This window comes from Mirounga leonina, unplaced genomic scaffold (assembly GCF_011800145.1).
Source record: "Mirounga leonina isolate KUSES-001 unplaced genomic scaffold, KU_Mleo_1.0 Mir_94, whole genome shotgun sequence".
Lineage (NCBI taxonomy): Eukaryota > Metazoa > Chordata > Mammalia > Carnivora > Phocidae > Mirounga > Mirounga leonina.
The window spans coordinates 56,312,227-56,326,564 of NW_023270855.1; the positions used below are offsets into that span (position 1 = coordinate 56,312,227).

Here is a 14,338-nt window from a genome sequence, read left to right on the forward strand (position 1 = left end):
CGCGAGGACCCATATAGAGCTGTCCCTAGCACTGCCTAAAGGGCGAGCCCACAGCCCTGGAGACGAAAGCCTGGCCGGAGTCCGTCATACGGGCCACGTTTGAGGGCAGTGGAGAGGTTACGGGGCGTCGGAGCCCCTGCGGGGTGGGGCAGCGAGATGGGTTTCCTTCTCCCGGCTCAGGCGCGGACGGGGCAGCCCGGCGCGCGCCGCAGAGGAGGAAGGCCCCCGGCGCAGGCCCCGGATATTTGTGTCAGCGCTGCCGCCACGGTCTCAGCTGATGGGTCGGGATACACGCTCGCGCTCGCGGTCGGCAGGTCGCAGGGGCCGCAGGCAACGGAGCGGGAGTCGGAGCCGAAGTCGGAGCGGGAGCCATGGGCGGCGAAACCGCCGGCGCCGGGACGACGAAGTACGGCGCAGGCGGAGGCGGCAGAGCCGGGAGCGCAGGTGGGGTCGCTGCGTGAACGGCGCTGGGGATCCGGCTCCCGCCCTCGGGGAGCCAGAGATCCTCGAATTAGTCAGAGAGGGCTTCCTGGAGAAGGAGACGTCCGAGTGCGAGTCGCAGTTAGGCAGCGAAAAGGAAAGAGAGAGGCGCTCCAGGCAGGGCACCTGGTGGTTGGAGGGACAGTGAAGGAGCGCAGTGAGCGAGGCGGGGCGGAGGGGAAGTGGGAGAGGAGGTCGGGGCGGTAAGAAGAGACCGGATCGTGCAGTTTCGTGTACCGTGGTGAAGGGAGGGAAGGAGGAAGCCTTGGGAGGATTTTGAGTGATGTAGTCTGGCTTACTTTGTGGAACTTCCTCCGGTTTTCGCGTGGGAAAGGGACTGAGGAGGTTGGCAGGAGTGACAACAGGGAGGAGGAGGATGGTACGGTTGTCTAGGCAACCGATGGTGGTGGCTTTCAGAGAGGGAGGCAGTGGGAGGCACAGTGGGGAAAGATTTGAGAGGGATTTCCTAAGGAGGGGGGACAGCACCTGCTATTGGAAGTGGGTGTCAGAGGAAAGAACGGTTGGTGACAGGTGGCAGGCCTGGGTTGACTCCTAGGACCTGGGTCTCAGCTTCCCCGAGGCCCACAGTTGTGTCCTTTTGGAAATGGGACACCTGTCTAGGCTTGGCTTGAGTCTGTTCCAGCACAAAGGGACCAGGCGGTGCCAGGGACTGACTTTCAGACCTAGGTCCCAATGCTGACTCAGCCCCTAACTGGCTGTGACCCTCAGGCCAGTCCCTGCCCCACTGTGGTCGAAGTTTGCTCCTCTGTGTACTCACGACCTCCCTGGGGCTTCTCCCAGCATGCCTTGTCTCCCATCCTGTTGGCCTGTTCACAGCGTGGCCACGGTGGCTGTAGTCGGACGTGGCTCATTGCCCTCTACATTTGAGAAAGTGGTTTTTCTTTTTTAAGTCTCATAAGATCATTGCAACCCAGGACTTCCAAGAAGTTATAAGAGGGAGAACGGAAATAACGCAGACGTGGTTTAACCAGGGCTTGGCAGCCTGCAGCCCAGGAGCCAAGAATGCTTTTTACATGTTGTTTTAAAGATTTTATTCATTTATGAGAGAGAGCACACCGGCGCGCATGCCTGAGCAGTGGGAAGGGGCAGAAGCAGGCTTCCCGCTGAGCAGGGACCCCCCCCCCCGCCCTCCATTCGGGACTTGGTCCCAGGACCCTGAGATCATGACCTGAGCTCAAAGCAGATGCCTAATGACTGAGCCACCAGGTGCCCCTGGTTTTTACATTTTTAGTTGGTGAGGGGAAAAGTCAGAAGAGGAATAGTATTTCAGGACATGTGAAAATGTTATGAGATAACTCGAATACATTCAAGTTTTGGTGTGCAAAAGTAAAAGCTTATCGGGACCCAGCCGTGCCCATTCATTCCTGTCTGTCCAGAGCTACTTTTGCTCTGCAACGGCGGAGTGGTAGGCCTGTGTCCTCGACCGTCTGGCTCTTTACAGAGAAAGTTTGCTGGCTCTGGTGTGAGCCCCTGGTGTTGCTGTTTTCCGCATTGGTTCATGTACAGCAGTACATTTTATTGTTGTCATCTGTGCATCTTTTATATTTGCTGTCTCCTAATATTTGAATTACGATAATCAGCCATCCCGGATAAGTAATTCGAATTGGCACTGTTAATGAAAATTTGGTCAAATGTGTAGTCTGCATACAGACACTCCAAAATAATTGGTTTTCATGGTGTAGACTTTTTGACGTGAGCTTAATAGGTGGAGCATTTAACAGAATAAAGAGACTTGGTTGTTCCTCTACACGTTCAAAGGCCCCTGACCATTAACAAATCTATCCCTGCGGCTCGTGCATTCCATTCCCTGATCACAGTGTTTTTGCCTGGTTTTCAGTCCTGCCAGTCTTACTCCTGTTCACTCTTGCCCATCCTGTGGGACCAGTTTAAACAGCACCTTCTCCTATAAGCTCCCTCTTGTCACCTTGGACAGATCAGGTCCTCTGGTTTCTACACTTAGAGTTCCTCCACCATCAGGACCCAGCCCACCTCCCTGCCCTCACTCCTTCCCTCACTCCCCTTTGTTCACACTTTTCCGGCCACATGGGCCTCCTGCTGCTTCTTGAACATGCCAGGTAAATTCCTGCCCCAGGGCCTTTGCTCTTGCTGTGCTCTCTTCGTGGATTACTCTCTCCCTGTAGCATCCTTCCCAACTTCCTCCAGAGTTGCCTCCTCAGATCTCCATCTCCTCATGCTAAGTCACTCTTCTTTTTGACTTCTGGCACTATCTAGTGTCATGCTGCATGTTTATTTGTTGATGTGAGCCTCCCAAAGGCAGGGACCGTCCGTATCACTGCTGGTCACTGCCATGTCCCCAGAACCTAGAACAGCGCCTGGCACAGCAGGTACTCAGGAAATGTCTGTCACACAAAGGACTGACTGGCAGGCAGTAAGCAGACCTTTGTGATTCCCTCTGCAGGTCGGATTCGGAGGAAGAAAGGTGGCAGCGGCGAAGGAGGCAGAGCCCGAGCCCGCTGCCACCACGCTGGCGCTCACAGGACCGGTCCTCGCAGTCCGACTCGGAGGAGGAGCGGCAGCGGGGCCGATGGGCCCACCAGCGGCGGACACGCTCTTGGTCCCCGGGCTCCTCGGCTTCCAGCTCGGCCTCCCCAGAGCGCCCCCAGAGCCCTCGGGAGGCGGCGGCAGCCCTGAGCCAACAGCAGAGCTTGCAGGAGCGGCTGCGGCTGCGGGAGGAGCGGAAGCAGCAGGAGGAGCTGATGAAGGCCTTCGAGACCCCCGAGGAGAAGCGGGCCCGGCGGCTGGCCAAGAAGGAGGCCAAGGAGCGGAAAAAGCGGGAGAAGATGGGCTGGGGGGAGGAGTACATGGGCTACACCAACACTGACAACCCGTTCGGCGACAACAACCTCCTGGGCACCTTCATCTGGAACAAGGTGAGCCTGTTGCCGCCCTCGGCACGTGGTGCGCGTCCTTGGCAGATTCTTCCTGCCTTTCTCGTGGTTTTGTTTTACGTGCCTTTTACGATTTCTGCTTCAAGAGACGTGGTTGAGCACGCACAGCACGCGTTCCCAGGTGGTGCTTTGCTGCTGAGAGTTGATTTTCGACGTGCGCACGTGCACGCACCCCGGTGTGTGGTAGCTTTTACCGCGTAAGCGTTCCTGCCGTGTAAAATTTCAGGCGCTCTGCCCAAAACACCGGGCTAAGCTCCAACGTGACTGGAGAGCGGGTTCTCTGCGTCACACGCCCAAGACAGGTGCTCAGTCGTCTCAGTGCTGACGTCTCACACACGGGTCACATACCCGGCCAGTGGCGGCCTTGCGCACAGGACTTAAAGACACAGATTTTGTCGCCCAGTTTTGGAGGTCAGATGTCGACAGAGTCCCGCTCCCTCCGGAGGCTCTAGAGGAGAGTGCCCTCCTGCCTCCTGCAGCTTCTGGTGGCTGCTGGGGACCCTTGGCTCTTGGTTGCTTCACCCCAACCCCTGCCTCTGTTGTCATCTTCACGTGGCCATTTTGCCTGTGTGTCCCCTTTCTGTCTTGTAAGGACATCGGTCATTGGTTCAGAGCCCAGCCTCACCCCATGTGAGCTCATCTTAACCCATTACATCTGCAGAGACCCTGTTTCCACGTAAAATCCCCTTCCCAGGTTCCACGGTTGGGAAGGTGACATATTTTTTCGAAGGACATGGTTTAACCGTAACACAGCGCCTGTCTGTTGTGGGGAGGCAGGTGGCCTGGGGTGGCGGGAGCAGGCTGGCACAGTCGGATGTCGTGGCGTCTGCCACTCACCACGTGCACTCCAGGCCTTTGTCTAGAACCCACTGGCCCATGCCACCTTGGGGCCTTGGTACTCACCGTTCCTCCGCCTGGAACACTCCCCACTTCTTTCCATGGCTGCTGCTTTCTCACTCCTTTAGCTCTCAGCTGACCTGGTCTCTCTCCTAAGAGCCTTGTTGCCCCCCCCCCCCCCCCCCCGGAGTCCCGCAGGTCCTGGCACTGCGTCTCCCCTCCTAGCACTTCACTGACTCACCTGTCCCGTGCACCTGCCAGTGCCAGGGGCTGTGCGGGCCAGGCGTGCATCAGTGAGCTGGAGAGACAAAGACCCCTGTGCAGCCGGCAGCTTTCTGGGGGAGAGACTGTAAATAAGTAGACTAGCCAAGTGTGCAGAGGAGAGAGGGCAGGCTGGCATCGGGGTGCCATGGCTGTGGTTTGAAACAAGCAGGTCTAGAAAGGTCTTGTTGCAAAGCGGACCTCTAAACAGAGGCTCTGATTCATGATGTGCGATTCCTGCCAGACTGAACTCCACAGGGCACACTCTGTCCCCAGAGCCTGGTGCACGGTCGGCACTCGGTAGCGTCGAATGAACGAGTTCGGGGTGGTTTGTACACACATGAGCTTGGGCATTTCCCCAACAAGTCTTTCTTGGAGCGCACGCTGGCTTTGGGAATTTGCCCCACGGGAGGGCTTCGTCAGCCCCTCCGGGGATAAGCACTTGGGGGCTCAACCCCAGCTCAGCCTCTGAAGCCTCTCTAGACAGGCCCACAGTTTGGGCAGCATCGCATGTCTGTCCCCTTGTCCCAGGGCCGCCGGCTGGCAGCGTGGACAGTCACGATGCGGACCGCTAACACGCTTCATGCCGGGCATCGTTCAGAGTGCTCTCCGCACGTCGACTCTCCCTAACACAGCCTGGTCAGCTCGGGCCACTGAGTTGCTCACCCAGGGTCTCCCCGCTCATGAATGGCAGAGCTGTGATTGGCTCCTCATCTGTGCCCTCAGTTGCTGTTCTGTGTGGCCGTAGGTGACAAGTACAGTCACTATTAATATGTGTGGAGGCAGCCCAGGCTGAGGCGGGGGAGGCCAAGGAGCGGCCCGGGCATCCAGGCGTGGCCCCAAGCCGGGCAGGCCTGTGTCCTGCCGGAGGCACGTTCTGGGCACTGGGAGAATCCGTGCACAGCCCTCGCAGCCGGGGGAGCACTCATCAGAAGTGCAGGCTTAGCGCCCAGCTCAGGCAGTGATTGTGAGGGGATATTGGAGGGCTTGAGGGGTCTCCAGCCCCGTACCTCGAGCACCCTCCATCAGGTGAGGACACAGACGGGGAAGAATCGCATTCGCTGTGTCTTGTTCTGCTCCAGGGGTCTGTGAGCATGGGGACCTCATAGCGACCCCAGGCAAGTGTGCTTTCTGAGTCTGTCTCTCCTTCCGTCGCTGTCCTGCCTCTGCCCACATGGAGTGGGCATCTGACCAGTGGGCATCTGAGGGCTTAAACCTCACAGAGCTGGCCCAGCGAGGCTTCTGCGTAAACGAGGGCAGTGGGTCCCATGAGAGGTGCTCCCGTGAATGACACTCGGGAGCCCCCATGGCGGGTGGCTGCCTCCCCTCTGCATGTTAGTGTACATCCCACCCGTGCTGGAGGCTGGTCCGAAGCATCGCATTCTATCACTTTAGGTCTGGGAATACTAAGGGGGCCGCGTCTTCAGTGGAAGTCAGTGAGGTGTGGCCGTGGGCAGATCCCTTCTTTCGGTCTCGTGGTCTTATCTTCAAAAACACCGCTCAGCCTGGTGGATCTCGATCTGGATCTTGCGGAGGGGTGCCTGGAACACCCTTGGCAGGTGGTGCCTGGGAAGGTGGGAGGGAGCATCTCTGCTCAGTGGGTGTGTGCTTGGCCCTTCCAGGCCCTGGAAAAGAAGGGCATCAGCCACCTGGAGGAGAAGGAGCTGAAGGAGCGGAACAAGAGAATCCAAGAGGACAATCGCCTGGAGCTGCAGAAGGTGGGGTTGCCCCTGGCCTGCCTACATGGGGTCAGGAGGCCTTCCCTTGTGAGGGCCTAAAGGCTCACCCTGGCTTATGTCAAGGGAGACCTGATTGGCTTACACAGAAAGTGCAGGGGAATTGGCTTCAGGCACAGCTGGATGCAGGGGTTCGGGCAGTGCCTCCAGCAAGCTGTCTCCCTCCACCTCTTGGTTCTGCTGACCTCTGGGTCAGACACTCTCAGATACTTCCTTCAAGATGACCAAAATGACCCTGGCTGCTGCAGGCTGCTGTGTTTCGAGCAGAAAGAATGCCCCTCTGTCCTAGGGTCTGTCCGAGGCCTTGAGCTTCCCTGACCAGTCCCAAGTCCGGGGCTGGTGGGCTGGGGGCAGGCCTGGGTTATATCCCACCCCTGACCCCAGGGTGCCCCATGGCCTAGGAGAGTACAGGGCAGGCCCCACGAGACCCCCATCTGGCTGTTAGGGGCTGCCTGTACCCCCCCATCGGCCCCCTGTGCCCCCAGGTGAAGCAGCTGCGGCTGGAGCGGGAGCGGGAGAAAGCCATGCGGGAGCAGGAGCTGGAGATGCTGCAGCGGGAGAAGGAGGCGGAGCACTTCAAGACGTGGGAGGAGCAGGAGGACAACTTCCACCTTCAGCAGGCCAAGCTGCGGTACGTGCTGCCTCCACCACCTGCTGCCCTCCTCCGGGCCCAAGCGCATGGAGCCCTGCCTGCCCCAGGGCCTTTGTACATGCTCTTTCCACTGTCTGGAGCCTTCTGCCCTGGCTGGTGCCCCTTGCCCTTCAGGTTTCCACCCATCACCTCCTCAGGGAGTCCCTCCCTGACCCCCCTTCTGGTGCCAACTCCTGCTGCGTGCACCACTTCCTGTTCGCTTCCTTCCTTGAGCCTGTCTCCCCCATTGAGTCCCGTGTCAGGGAGACATCTGAATGGTCCTTGCTCCGCGTAGTGCTGCTACATGAGCGAGCAGGGTGCTAGACCCCAGGCTGGTATGGTCATCCCTCTCCACCCCCCAGCCCCCAGGAGTGTCTGTTCATCAGGCCCGGTCACAGACAAGGACCCATGAGCGCCTGAGGCCACACAGCAGGCCTCTGAGCCCGAGGTCTGGCTTGTGTGCCCCGGGAGCCCGCTCCTGGCCCCCTCTCTGTCCTGCTGCCTACTGGCCACACCAGCCCCCAGGGGCTCAGACCTGGTTACAGGGCTCCCTTGGGTTGGATCAGCGCTTGACATGTGTCCCCACGGGTGCAGCACTGAGGCTTTGGATCTTCCACCCCAGCAGCCCATCCACTGGGAGGAGGTGGTCTTCTCTGCCTCACTGTGTCCCCCCACCCCGCTCCATTCCCACCTGCTGCTCTTCAGATGCCATGCTTGCCTATGTCTGGGCCTGTGCCTGGTACTCCTCTTCCAGGAAGACTTCTTTGACCACCACCCACTGCAGGCCAGACTGTTCCCCTGGCTCCACACAGGTCACTTCTCCAGGGCATGGTCTTCAGGAGGGGAGGGGGCACACCCTGGGCTCTGACGCCGCTTCCCTGCTCTCTGGCAGCTCCAAGATCCGCATCCGGGATGGGCGAGCCAAGCCCATCGACCTGCTGGCCAAGTACATCAGCGCCGAGGACGATGACCTGGCCGTCGAGATGCACGAGCCGTACACCTTCCTCAACGGCCTCACTGTAGCCGACATGGAGGACCTGCTGGAGGACATCCAGGTACCTCCCGGCCCCACCGCTCGTGTCCGGGCCCCCGGCACAGCCCTCCGCCGCGCTCACCCCTCTGCACTTCCCTCCTCCAGGTGTACATGGAGCTGGAACAGGGCAAGAATGCAGACTTCTGGCGGGACATGACCACCATCACGGAGGATGAGATCGCCAAGCTCCGCAAGCTGGAGGCCTCGGGCAAGGGCCCAGGTAACCCAGGGCTGGGGCCAGGGTAGCCAGAAAGTACCCAGTGTGCTTTTGGGGGCACGTGGCTGGGTCTGCTAGGAGCCGCCTTGGTCCACGTGGCTCCCCAAGGAACCTCGGACTCGCTGCCTGCCTCAGTTTCCCCATCTGGGGTCTCCCTGGCCCTCTGGAGGCCTCTCCGGGAGCCACCAGGGGACAACAGCAAGTGCTCCTGACCCTGAATGGGTCGGGGCTCAGAGCCCGGCAGTGCGCCCACCCGCTTTCTTTAAACACTCGCTCAGCCACGCTCTGCTTTCCTGGGAATGGTGCCAGTGGGGCCTCGTCTGTTTGGGTTTCAGGTTTTTGCTGGAGGTTGGGTGTGTTTGAGTGAGAGCAGGACTGGGGGCTCGGCTCTGCTTGTCTGGGAAGCCCCTGGAGCCCCAGTCTGTCCAACCTGATGCTCTTTATCAATTCATTTTCTTTCCTTGGAGGTGGCCACACACGCGCATAACCTCTGGGGGAATGAGCTCTGGAGCTCAGTTTCTCAGGCTGAGCACTGCAGTTACTGGGCCCCCACCCACTCTGTGTCCGGAGCACCCTCAGTCCTGACAGCCGCAGGTGTCCCCAGACAGCACCTTGTGTCGCCTGGGGGCAGAATCACCCTGGGTGAGAACCACTGTTCTAGAGGCTTAGAACCAATTACATTCCCACCCCTCCACCCCTTAAGGCCACCGCTCAGACAGCGCCCGGCTCCTGTGGGCCTCGTGGGCCTGTCTAGGCCCCGCTTCTCTTAGGCGTGGCAGTGGCCAAGGATACGCGCCCTCCCCCTCCTCCAAGCCTGTCTTACTCAGACGGGGTGGGGGGGCTGGTTTCCTCTTAGGAAAAGGAGGAATGTTTTTCATCATCTTTATAAGTGGTGATTTGTTTTCCTGCATCCTCGTCCTCTTGGCAGGACGTGTCCTGTAGTAAGTTCAGGAGAAAGAAAAGGAAATTCTTTGTTCTCAGAGATGTGTGAGGAGGTATTTCCTTTGGTGGCAGTGGGCTGGGTATAGAACTCCAGTCGGAAGGGCACTGACCGGGGCAGGTGTGGCCCTGGGTGCAGATCCAGGCCGCTAGGCAGCTCGGTGACCTCCTGGGAGCTTGGTTGTCTCTTTTGTCCCCTGGGGATGACAAGATACCTTCAGGAGTGTCAGATGAGAAGAAACGAGTAAATGGTTGTCATGCACACGTGCAGGGCTGTGTGACCAAGGGTCACAGCACTCGGCCACCACCAACCCCAGGCCTCCCCAGGCCTCCAGCTCCCCCGCCGAGGTGGCCGGACTCATCGGAGTGTCCCCTCGGGCCTCTTTCTCCTTGTCCCCGTGCCCTCTGTCCCCCTTGTCCCCCGCCTCACAGGGCTTCCCTTCGCTCTGCTGTGTTGGAGCTCGTCTTTCTATGACCTCACATCTCCCTTTCTTGTGCTTTGTGCCCTCGTGTCGGTGGGACACATTCTCCAGTAATTTCTGGCGAAAAGCAGGAAGTTCTGGGACATCGTGCACTTCAGGAAGTGTGCTTTGCCTCCCCTCTGGCTGGTGGCTGCAGTGCTGGGATAGAACTCCGGGGGCAGGGCATTCTCCTGCAGACACCGAAGACCCCGACCCACCGGCTGGGGAAGAGTGAGGGCCGTCCCGCTGTGTGCCCCCCTTTGCACAGCTCCCCTGCGCCGAGTCCCCGGGCCTCTCTTGCCGTCTGCCCCCATGGTGGGCCCCTTGCTGGTTGCCCCCTTCTGTGGCCGCTTCCTTTCTCCCAGTGATGGCAGAGGCCCCGCTGTCCGCTTTCCCTCCTCACTTGTTACGGCAGGGGTCCCAGCTGGCTCCGGCTACCCTCATAGATGAGCTTGCTTTCCGGCATCTCTTTTTGGCATGATTTCCAAGAGGTCTCGGCTCTCTTGTTCCAGGAGACCTGCAAAGCACCGTGTGTTGTCTTTACAAACTCAATTGGGGTTTTTTTTGGTCTTTCTCTTGTCGGTAACTAGGAACTTGTAACTGTACAATAAGAGTGGGTGTCCGCAGTGGGCCCCCCACTACCATTCCCTGTGGGTCCTCCCCGTGGGGCTGCCCTCTCTCCTGAGCACTGTCCCAGGGAGTGCTCCCGGCAGCTCGGCAGAGCCGCCCCAGCCCCCACCGGGATCCAGCTGGGCCCTGTGCGTTCTGGACCTGGGACCTGACTTTATTCAAACCGTGTGGCAGAGTGTGGCTCGGGTGGGGCCACGCCGGCCGGTGCTGGCTGTGTGGGGTGTGAGTTCTGTGTGTGTGAACGCGGGATGCGGCCCCACGGGCGGGGAGGGGGAGTTGTCGCCGAATTCAGTTTTGGTCCCATGATGTTTCTGTGCTTGTCACAGACTCAGCCAGTCTGAGTCTAGGGCTGCCTGGGATGCTCAGCTGTCTGGCAGAGGGGCTGAGTCTCTAGGTGCTGATTCCAGGGTCCCCACGTTGGTCGGCTAGAGGGACCCTTCGTGACCCTAACTGACCAGCTGCAGCCCTGTGTCCAGCGGGAGGGCTGCCGGAGCCGGTTCTGGAGCAGGACGCGCCTGCCGCCCGCGCACCCCTGCGTTCAGCAGCAGCCGCATACCAGGCTCCCACGGGCCTGGCCCCGTAGCCCAGAGGGAGCATTCAGAAGCCCCACAAGGTCCCCGCCCTGGGGAAGCCACAAATCAGGCTTCCGGGCCAAAGGGAGCAATCCAGGAGGCAAAATGGACAAGGAAGGTCATGTTGCCGGTGGAAAGCAACACGTGTGCACGGGCCTGTGGCAGGGCTTGGTGTGTCTGACGAGCGGAAAGGGAGCTGGTGAGCCAGAGCAGGTCACGCCAGGCGGCACCCAGCCCTGCCCCCGGGGCCTCTCAGTCTGTAGGGGAGGGACGTGGCCGTGGGCCCCAGCTCGTGATGGATGCAGGACAGGGGGACACGCTTGCCTCGGGGCAGCGTCAGGACTCTGCAGAGCCTGGAAATGAGCAGCCCTCCTTACTGGGGGAAGAGCCAGGCCCAGAAACGGTGAACCGCTTAACCAAGGTCATACAGCCGAGATTGGCAGAGCAGGATCTGGATTCCCGAGAGTCTGGCTGTCCAGCGATCCCTCCTTCCTCTTCCGACGCGGTGGGGGTGGCAGGCCGGGCATGCCAGGCTGGGGTGCTCAGACTTGGCCCAAGGGTCAGAGTGGGGAGACGCTGGAAAACACCCACCCGGCTCCCCCCGGCCCAGAGTCAGAACCATCCCAACTAGGGTCCGTGGCCTGGTGCCCCCTTCACGTGTGTTAGGATCCAGCCAGAGGCAGGGGTGAACCAGAGGCCGGGAGGAGGCAGGACCCCAGGACCAGAGGAGGGGCAGTGTGGGCAAAGGGAAGGGTCAGCACTCTAGTCCCGCGCTGAGCGGCCCGTCCCCTGCAGGTGAGCGGCGAGAGGGGGTCAACGCCTCAGTCAGCTCTGACGTGCAGTCGGTCTTCAAGGGCAAGACATACAGTCAGCTGCAGGTCATCTTCCAGGGCATCGAGGGCAAAATCCGGGCCGGGGGCCCCAACCTGGACATGGGCTACTGGGAGAGCCTCCTGCAGCAGCTCCGCGCCCACATGGCACGCGCCAGGTCAGCCCTGCCCCCGGCCTCTGCAGGACACGGGAGCCGGCTCCTCTGTGACCTCGGGGAGCCTCTGCCCCCTGGAGCTGGGGTCCCGGGCAGCGGGCAGGGCCTCTGGGGGGTCAGCAGGCATCACGGCGGGCCCTGAGGCCGCCTCTCTCCCTCCCACCCCGCATCCTCTGTGTACAAATTCTCAGCGTGTTTGGCCGCGCTGTGTAAACACAGCCCCTCTCTGCCGCTAACTGCAGAGTTGTCGCTAAGTTTATTCTCGCCTGCCTGCGTCCTGCTCAGCCCAGCTTGGGGGCTCCCGTGGCACACGAGGCCCCGGTGTGGGGACCCACCCTTCCCAACCGTGGAGTGCTGCTCCCGGCAGGGTCTGTGACCGAGTCCCATGTTTCTCGGTGCTGAAGCCTGGCCCTTGGCAGCCCCCGTCCCCCGCAACCGTAGGCCTCTGCAGGGCCCCAGGCAGCCCCCCCGTCCTCCACAGGGGCCCCTTGCTGCTCCCCAGGACCCTCGCCAAGAACGGGTGTCAGGACGAGGGCTTGGCGGGGAGGGCGGGGTGACCTCCAGCCCGTGTTCCAGGCTCCGAGAGCGGCACCAGGACGTGCTGCGGCAGAAGCTGTACAAGCTGAAGCAGGAGCAGGGCGTGGAGAGTGAGCCTCTGTTTCCCATCCTCAAGCAGGAGCCCCCGTCCCCTGGCCACAGGTAGGCCGCCTCCCGTCCCCCTCCGCAGCCCTAGCCAAGGACCTTCTAGGGGCCCCGGGCCGCCCTCCCCCCACGCCCCACCCCATCCCGCTGCCGCCGGCCAGGCCCAGTCCAGCCCTCTCCCCTCCGCAGCCTGGAACCCGAGGACCCAGTGCCCACCCCACCCGGGCCCTCGTCGGAGGGCGGCTCCGGGGAGCCTGAGGCAGAAGGGGCGGCGCCTGCAGAGGGCGAGGCGGATGGGGAGGCCGTGCTCATGGAGGAGGACCTGATCCAGCAGAGCCTGGACGACTACGACGCCGGCAAGTACAGCCCCCGGCTGCTCACGGCCCACGAGCTGCCGCTGGACGCCCACGTGCTGGAGCCGGACGAGGACCTGCAGCGTCTGCAGCTGTCGCGGCAGCAGCTCCAGGTCACAGGTGCGGGCGTGGGGACCTGCTCCGGCCTCCCGAGAGGCCCTGCTGGGGGCCACCCACAGGTCTCTAACCACCAGGCCCTCTGGCCGCTCGCCAGGGGACACGGGCTCTTTGGTGCCCACCCAGGGGACACTCGGAGATGGCCAGCACCGGGCCGGGGCAGGCCGTGTTGGGACCGGGCCCACCTCTCCATCTGCCCCTGGAAGTGGGCGGGGGGGGGGGGGGGGGGCCCCGGGGGGGGGGGGGTCGGCTCGGTGTGGTGGGGGGGAGCCGAGGCCCAGGGCCGCCGCGCCGGCTCACGCAGCCCCGCCTGCAGGTGACGCCAGCGAGAGCGCCGAGGACATCTTCTTCCGGCGGGCCAAGGAGGGCATGGGCCAGGACGAGGCGCAGTTCAGCGTGGAGATGCCGCTGACGGGCAAGGCCTACCTGTGGGCCGACAAGTACCGTCCACGCAAGCCGCGCTTCTTCAACCGCGTGCACACGGGCTTCGAGTGGAACAAGTACAACCAGACGCACTACGACTTCGACAACCCGCCGCCCAAGATCGTGCAGGGCTACAAGTTCAACATCTTCTACCCCGACCTCATCGACAAGCGCTCCACGCCCGAGTACTTCCTGGAGGCATGTGCCGACAACAAGGACTTCGCCACCCTGCGCTTCCACGCGGGGCCGCCCTACGAGGACATCGCCTTCAAGATCGTCAACCGCGAGTGGGAGTACTCCCACCGCCACGGCTTCCGCTGCCAGTTCGCCAACGGCATCTTCCAGCTCTGGTTCCACTTCAAGCGTTATCGCTACCGCCGGTGACGGCCGGGCCCCCTCCCGGGCCGCCTGCCAGCCCTCGCAGCGGCCGGTGGGGCCGGCGGCCTCCCCTGGCCTTCCCGTCGCCCAGACCCGCTTTCCCTGTTGCGGACAGGGGAGGGGGGCCACCGGAGAAGCTGCCCCGTCGCGCTGACAGGGCAGGGTGCCAGGCTTTTGAGGCACAGGGATCCGAGCCCAGGGCGGCTGCGGGAACCCCACCCCGGCCCTCGCCCAGGCTGGCCTGGTGCTGCTGTGGGTCAGTCTCCGCCCGCTGGGTGGGCACGGAAGACCCGTCTGCCACCGGGTCCAGCAGCCAGGGGCCACAGAGACGTTCTCTGCGTGCGGCAGCGGCGCCCCCACCCGACCCGGGTGCCCCCCCACGTTGGGACAGCTGCGCTCCTGGAGACTGCCTCCCAGCCGGCCCGAAGCTGCGCTCGCGTCCCCGCGTGTGGCCGAGCTCGGCTGTGGGGCTGACAAGTGCGGCCACCACCCACTCACACGCTGCCCCAGAAACGTTGCTTCCGACGCCTGTTCCAGACACGTTTCCAGCCTGAAGGGGCAAGACCCCCGGCGCCGGCTTCTCCAGCGGCCACAGCCACAGCCACACGCCCTGTTCCGTCTGGGAGTGTTTTAGGTTGTTTCTCTAAAATGAATTTTTTTAGGTGGGGGGAAATATCTTATTTTCATTTAATTGGTCTACTCATGAAGTTGCA

The 14,338-nt window shown here is 61.8% G+C and overlaps 1 protein-coding gene across 1 annotated transcript; it reads left to right on the forward strand.

Annotated features, from left to right (window-relative positions):
- Window positions 1-236: 236 nt before the first annotated feature.
- On the forward strand, window positions 237-13,963 carry CACTIN (cactin, spliceosome C complex subunit). The gene is made up of 10 exons (XM_034997437.1): window positions 237-444; window positions 2,921-3,392; window positions 6,131-6,226; window positions 6,730-6,875; window positions 7,768-7,930; window positions 8,014-8,128; window positions 11,523-11,715; window positions 12,289-12,411; window positions 12,544-12,827; window positions 13,141-13,963. Exons 1-10 carry the CDS (start codon window positions 278-280, stop codon window positions 13,629-13,631), a joined length of 2,250 nt encoding a protein of 749 aa, XP_034853328.1. The 5' UTR covers window positions 237-277; the 3' UTR covers window positions 13,632-13,963.
- The last annotated feature ends 375 nt before the right edge of the window (window positions 13,964-14,338 follow it).

What these genes read in the sequence shown, in the direction of transcription:
- CACTIN (XM_034997437.1), top strand. Translation starts at nt 278, where the DNA reads ATGGGTCGGGATACACGCTCGCGCTCGCGGTCGGCAGGTCGCAGGGGC. An exon ending in CGGCAGAGCCGGGAGCGCAG is followed by an intron (nt 445 to 2,920) that starts GTGGGGTCGCTG and finishes TTCCCTCTGCAG; the next exon opens with GTCGGATTCGGAGGAAGAAA. An exon ending in GCAGCAGCTCCAGGTCACAG is followed by an intron (nt 12,828 to 13,140) that starts GTGCGGGCGTGG and finishes CCCCGCCTGCAG; the next exon opens with GTGACGCCAGCGAGAGCGCC.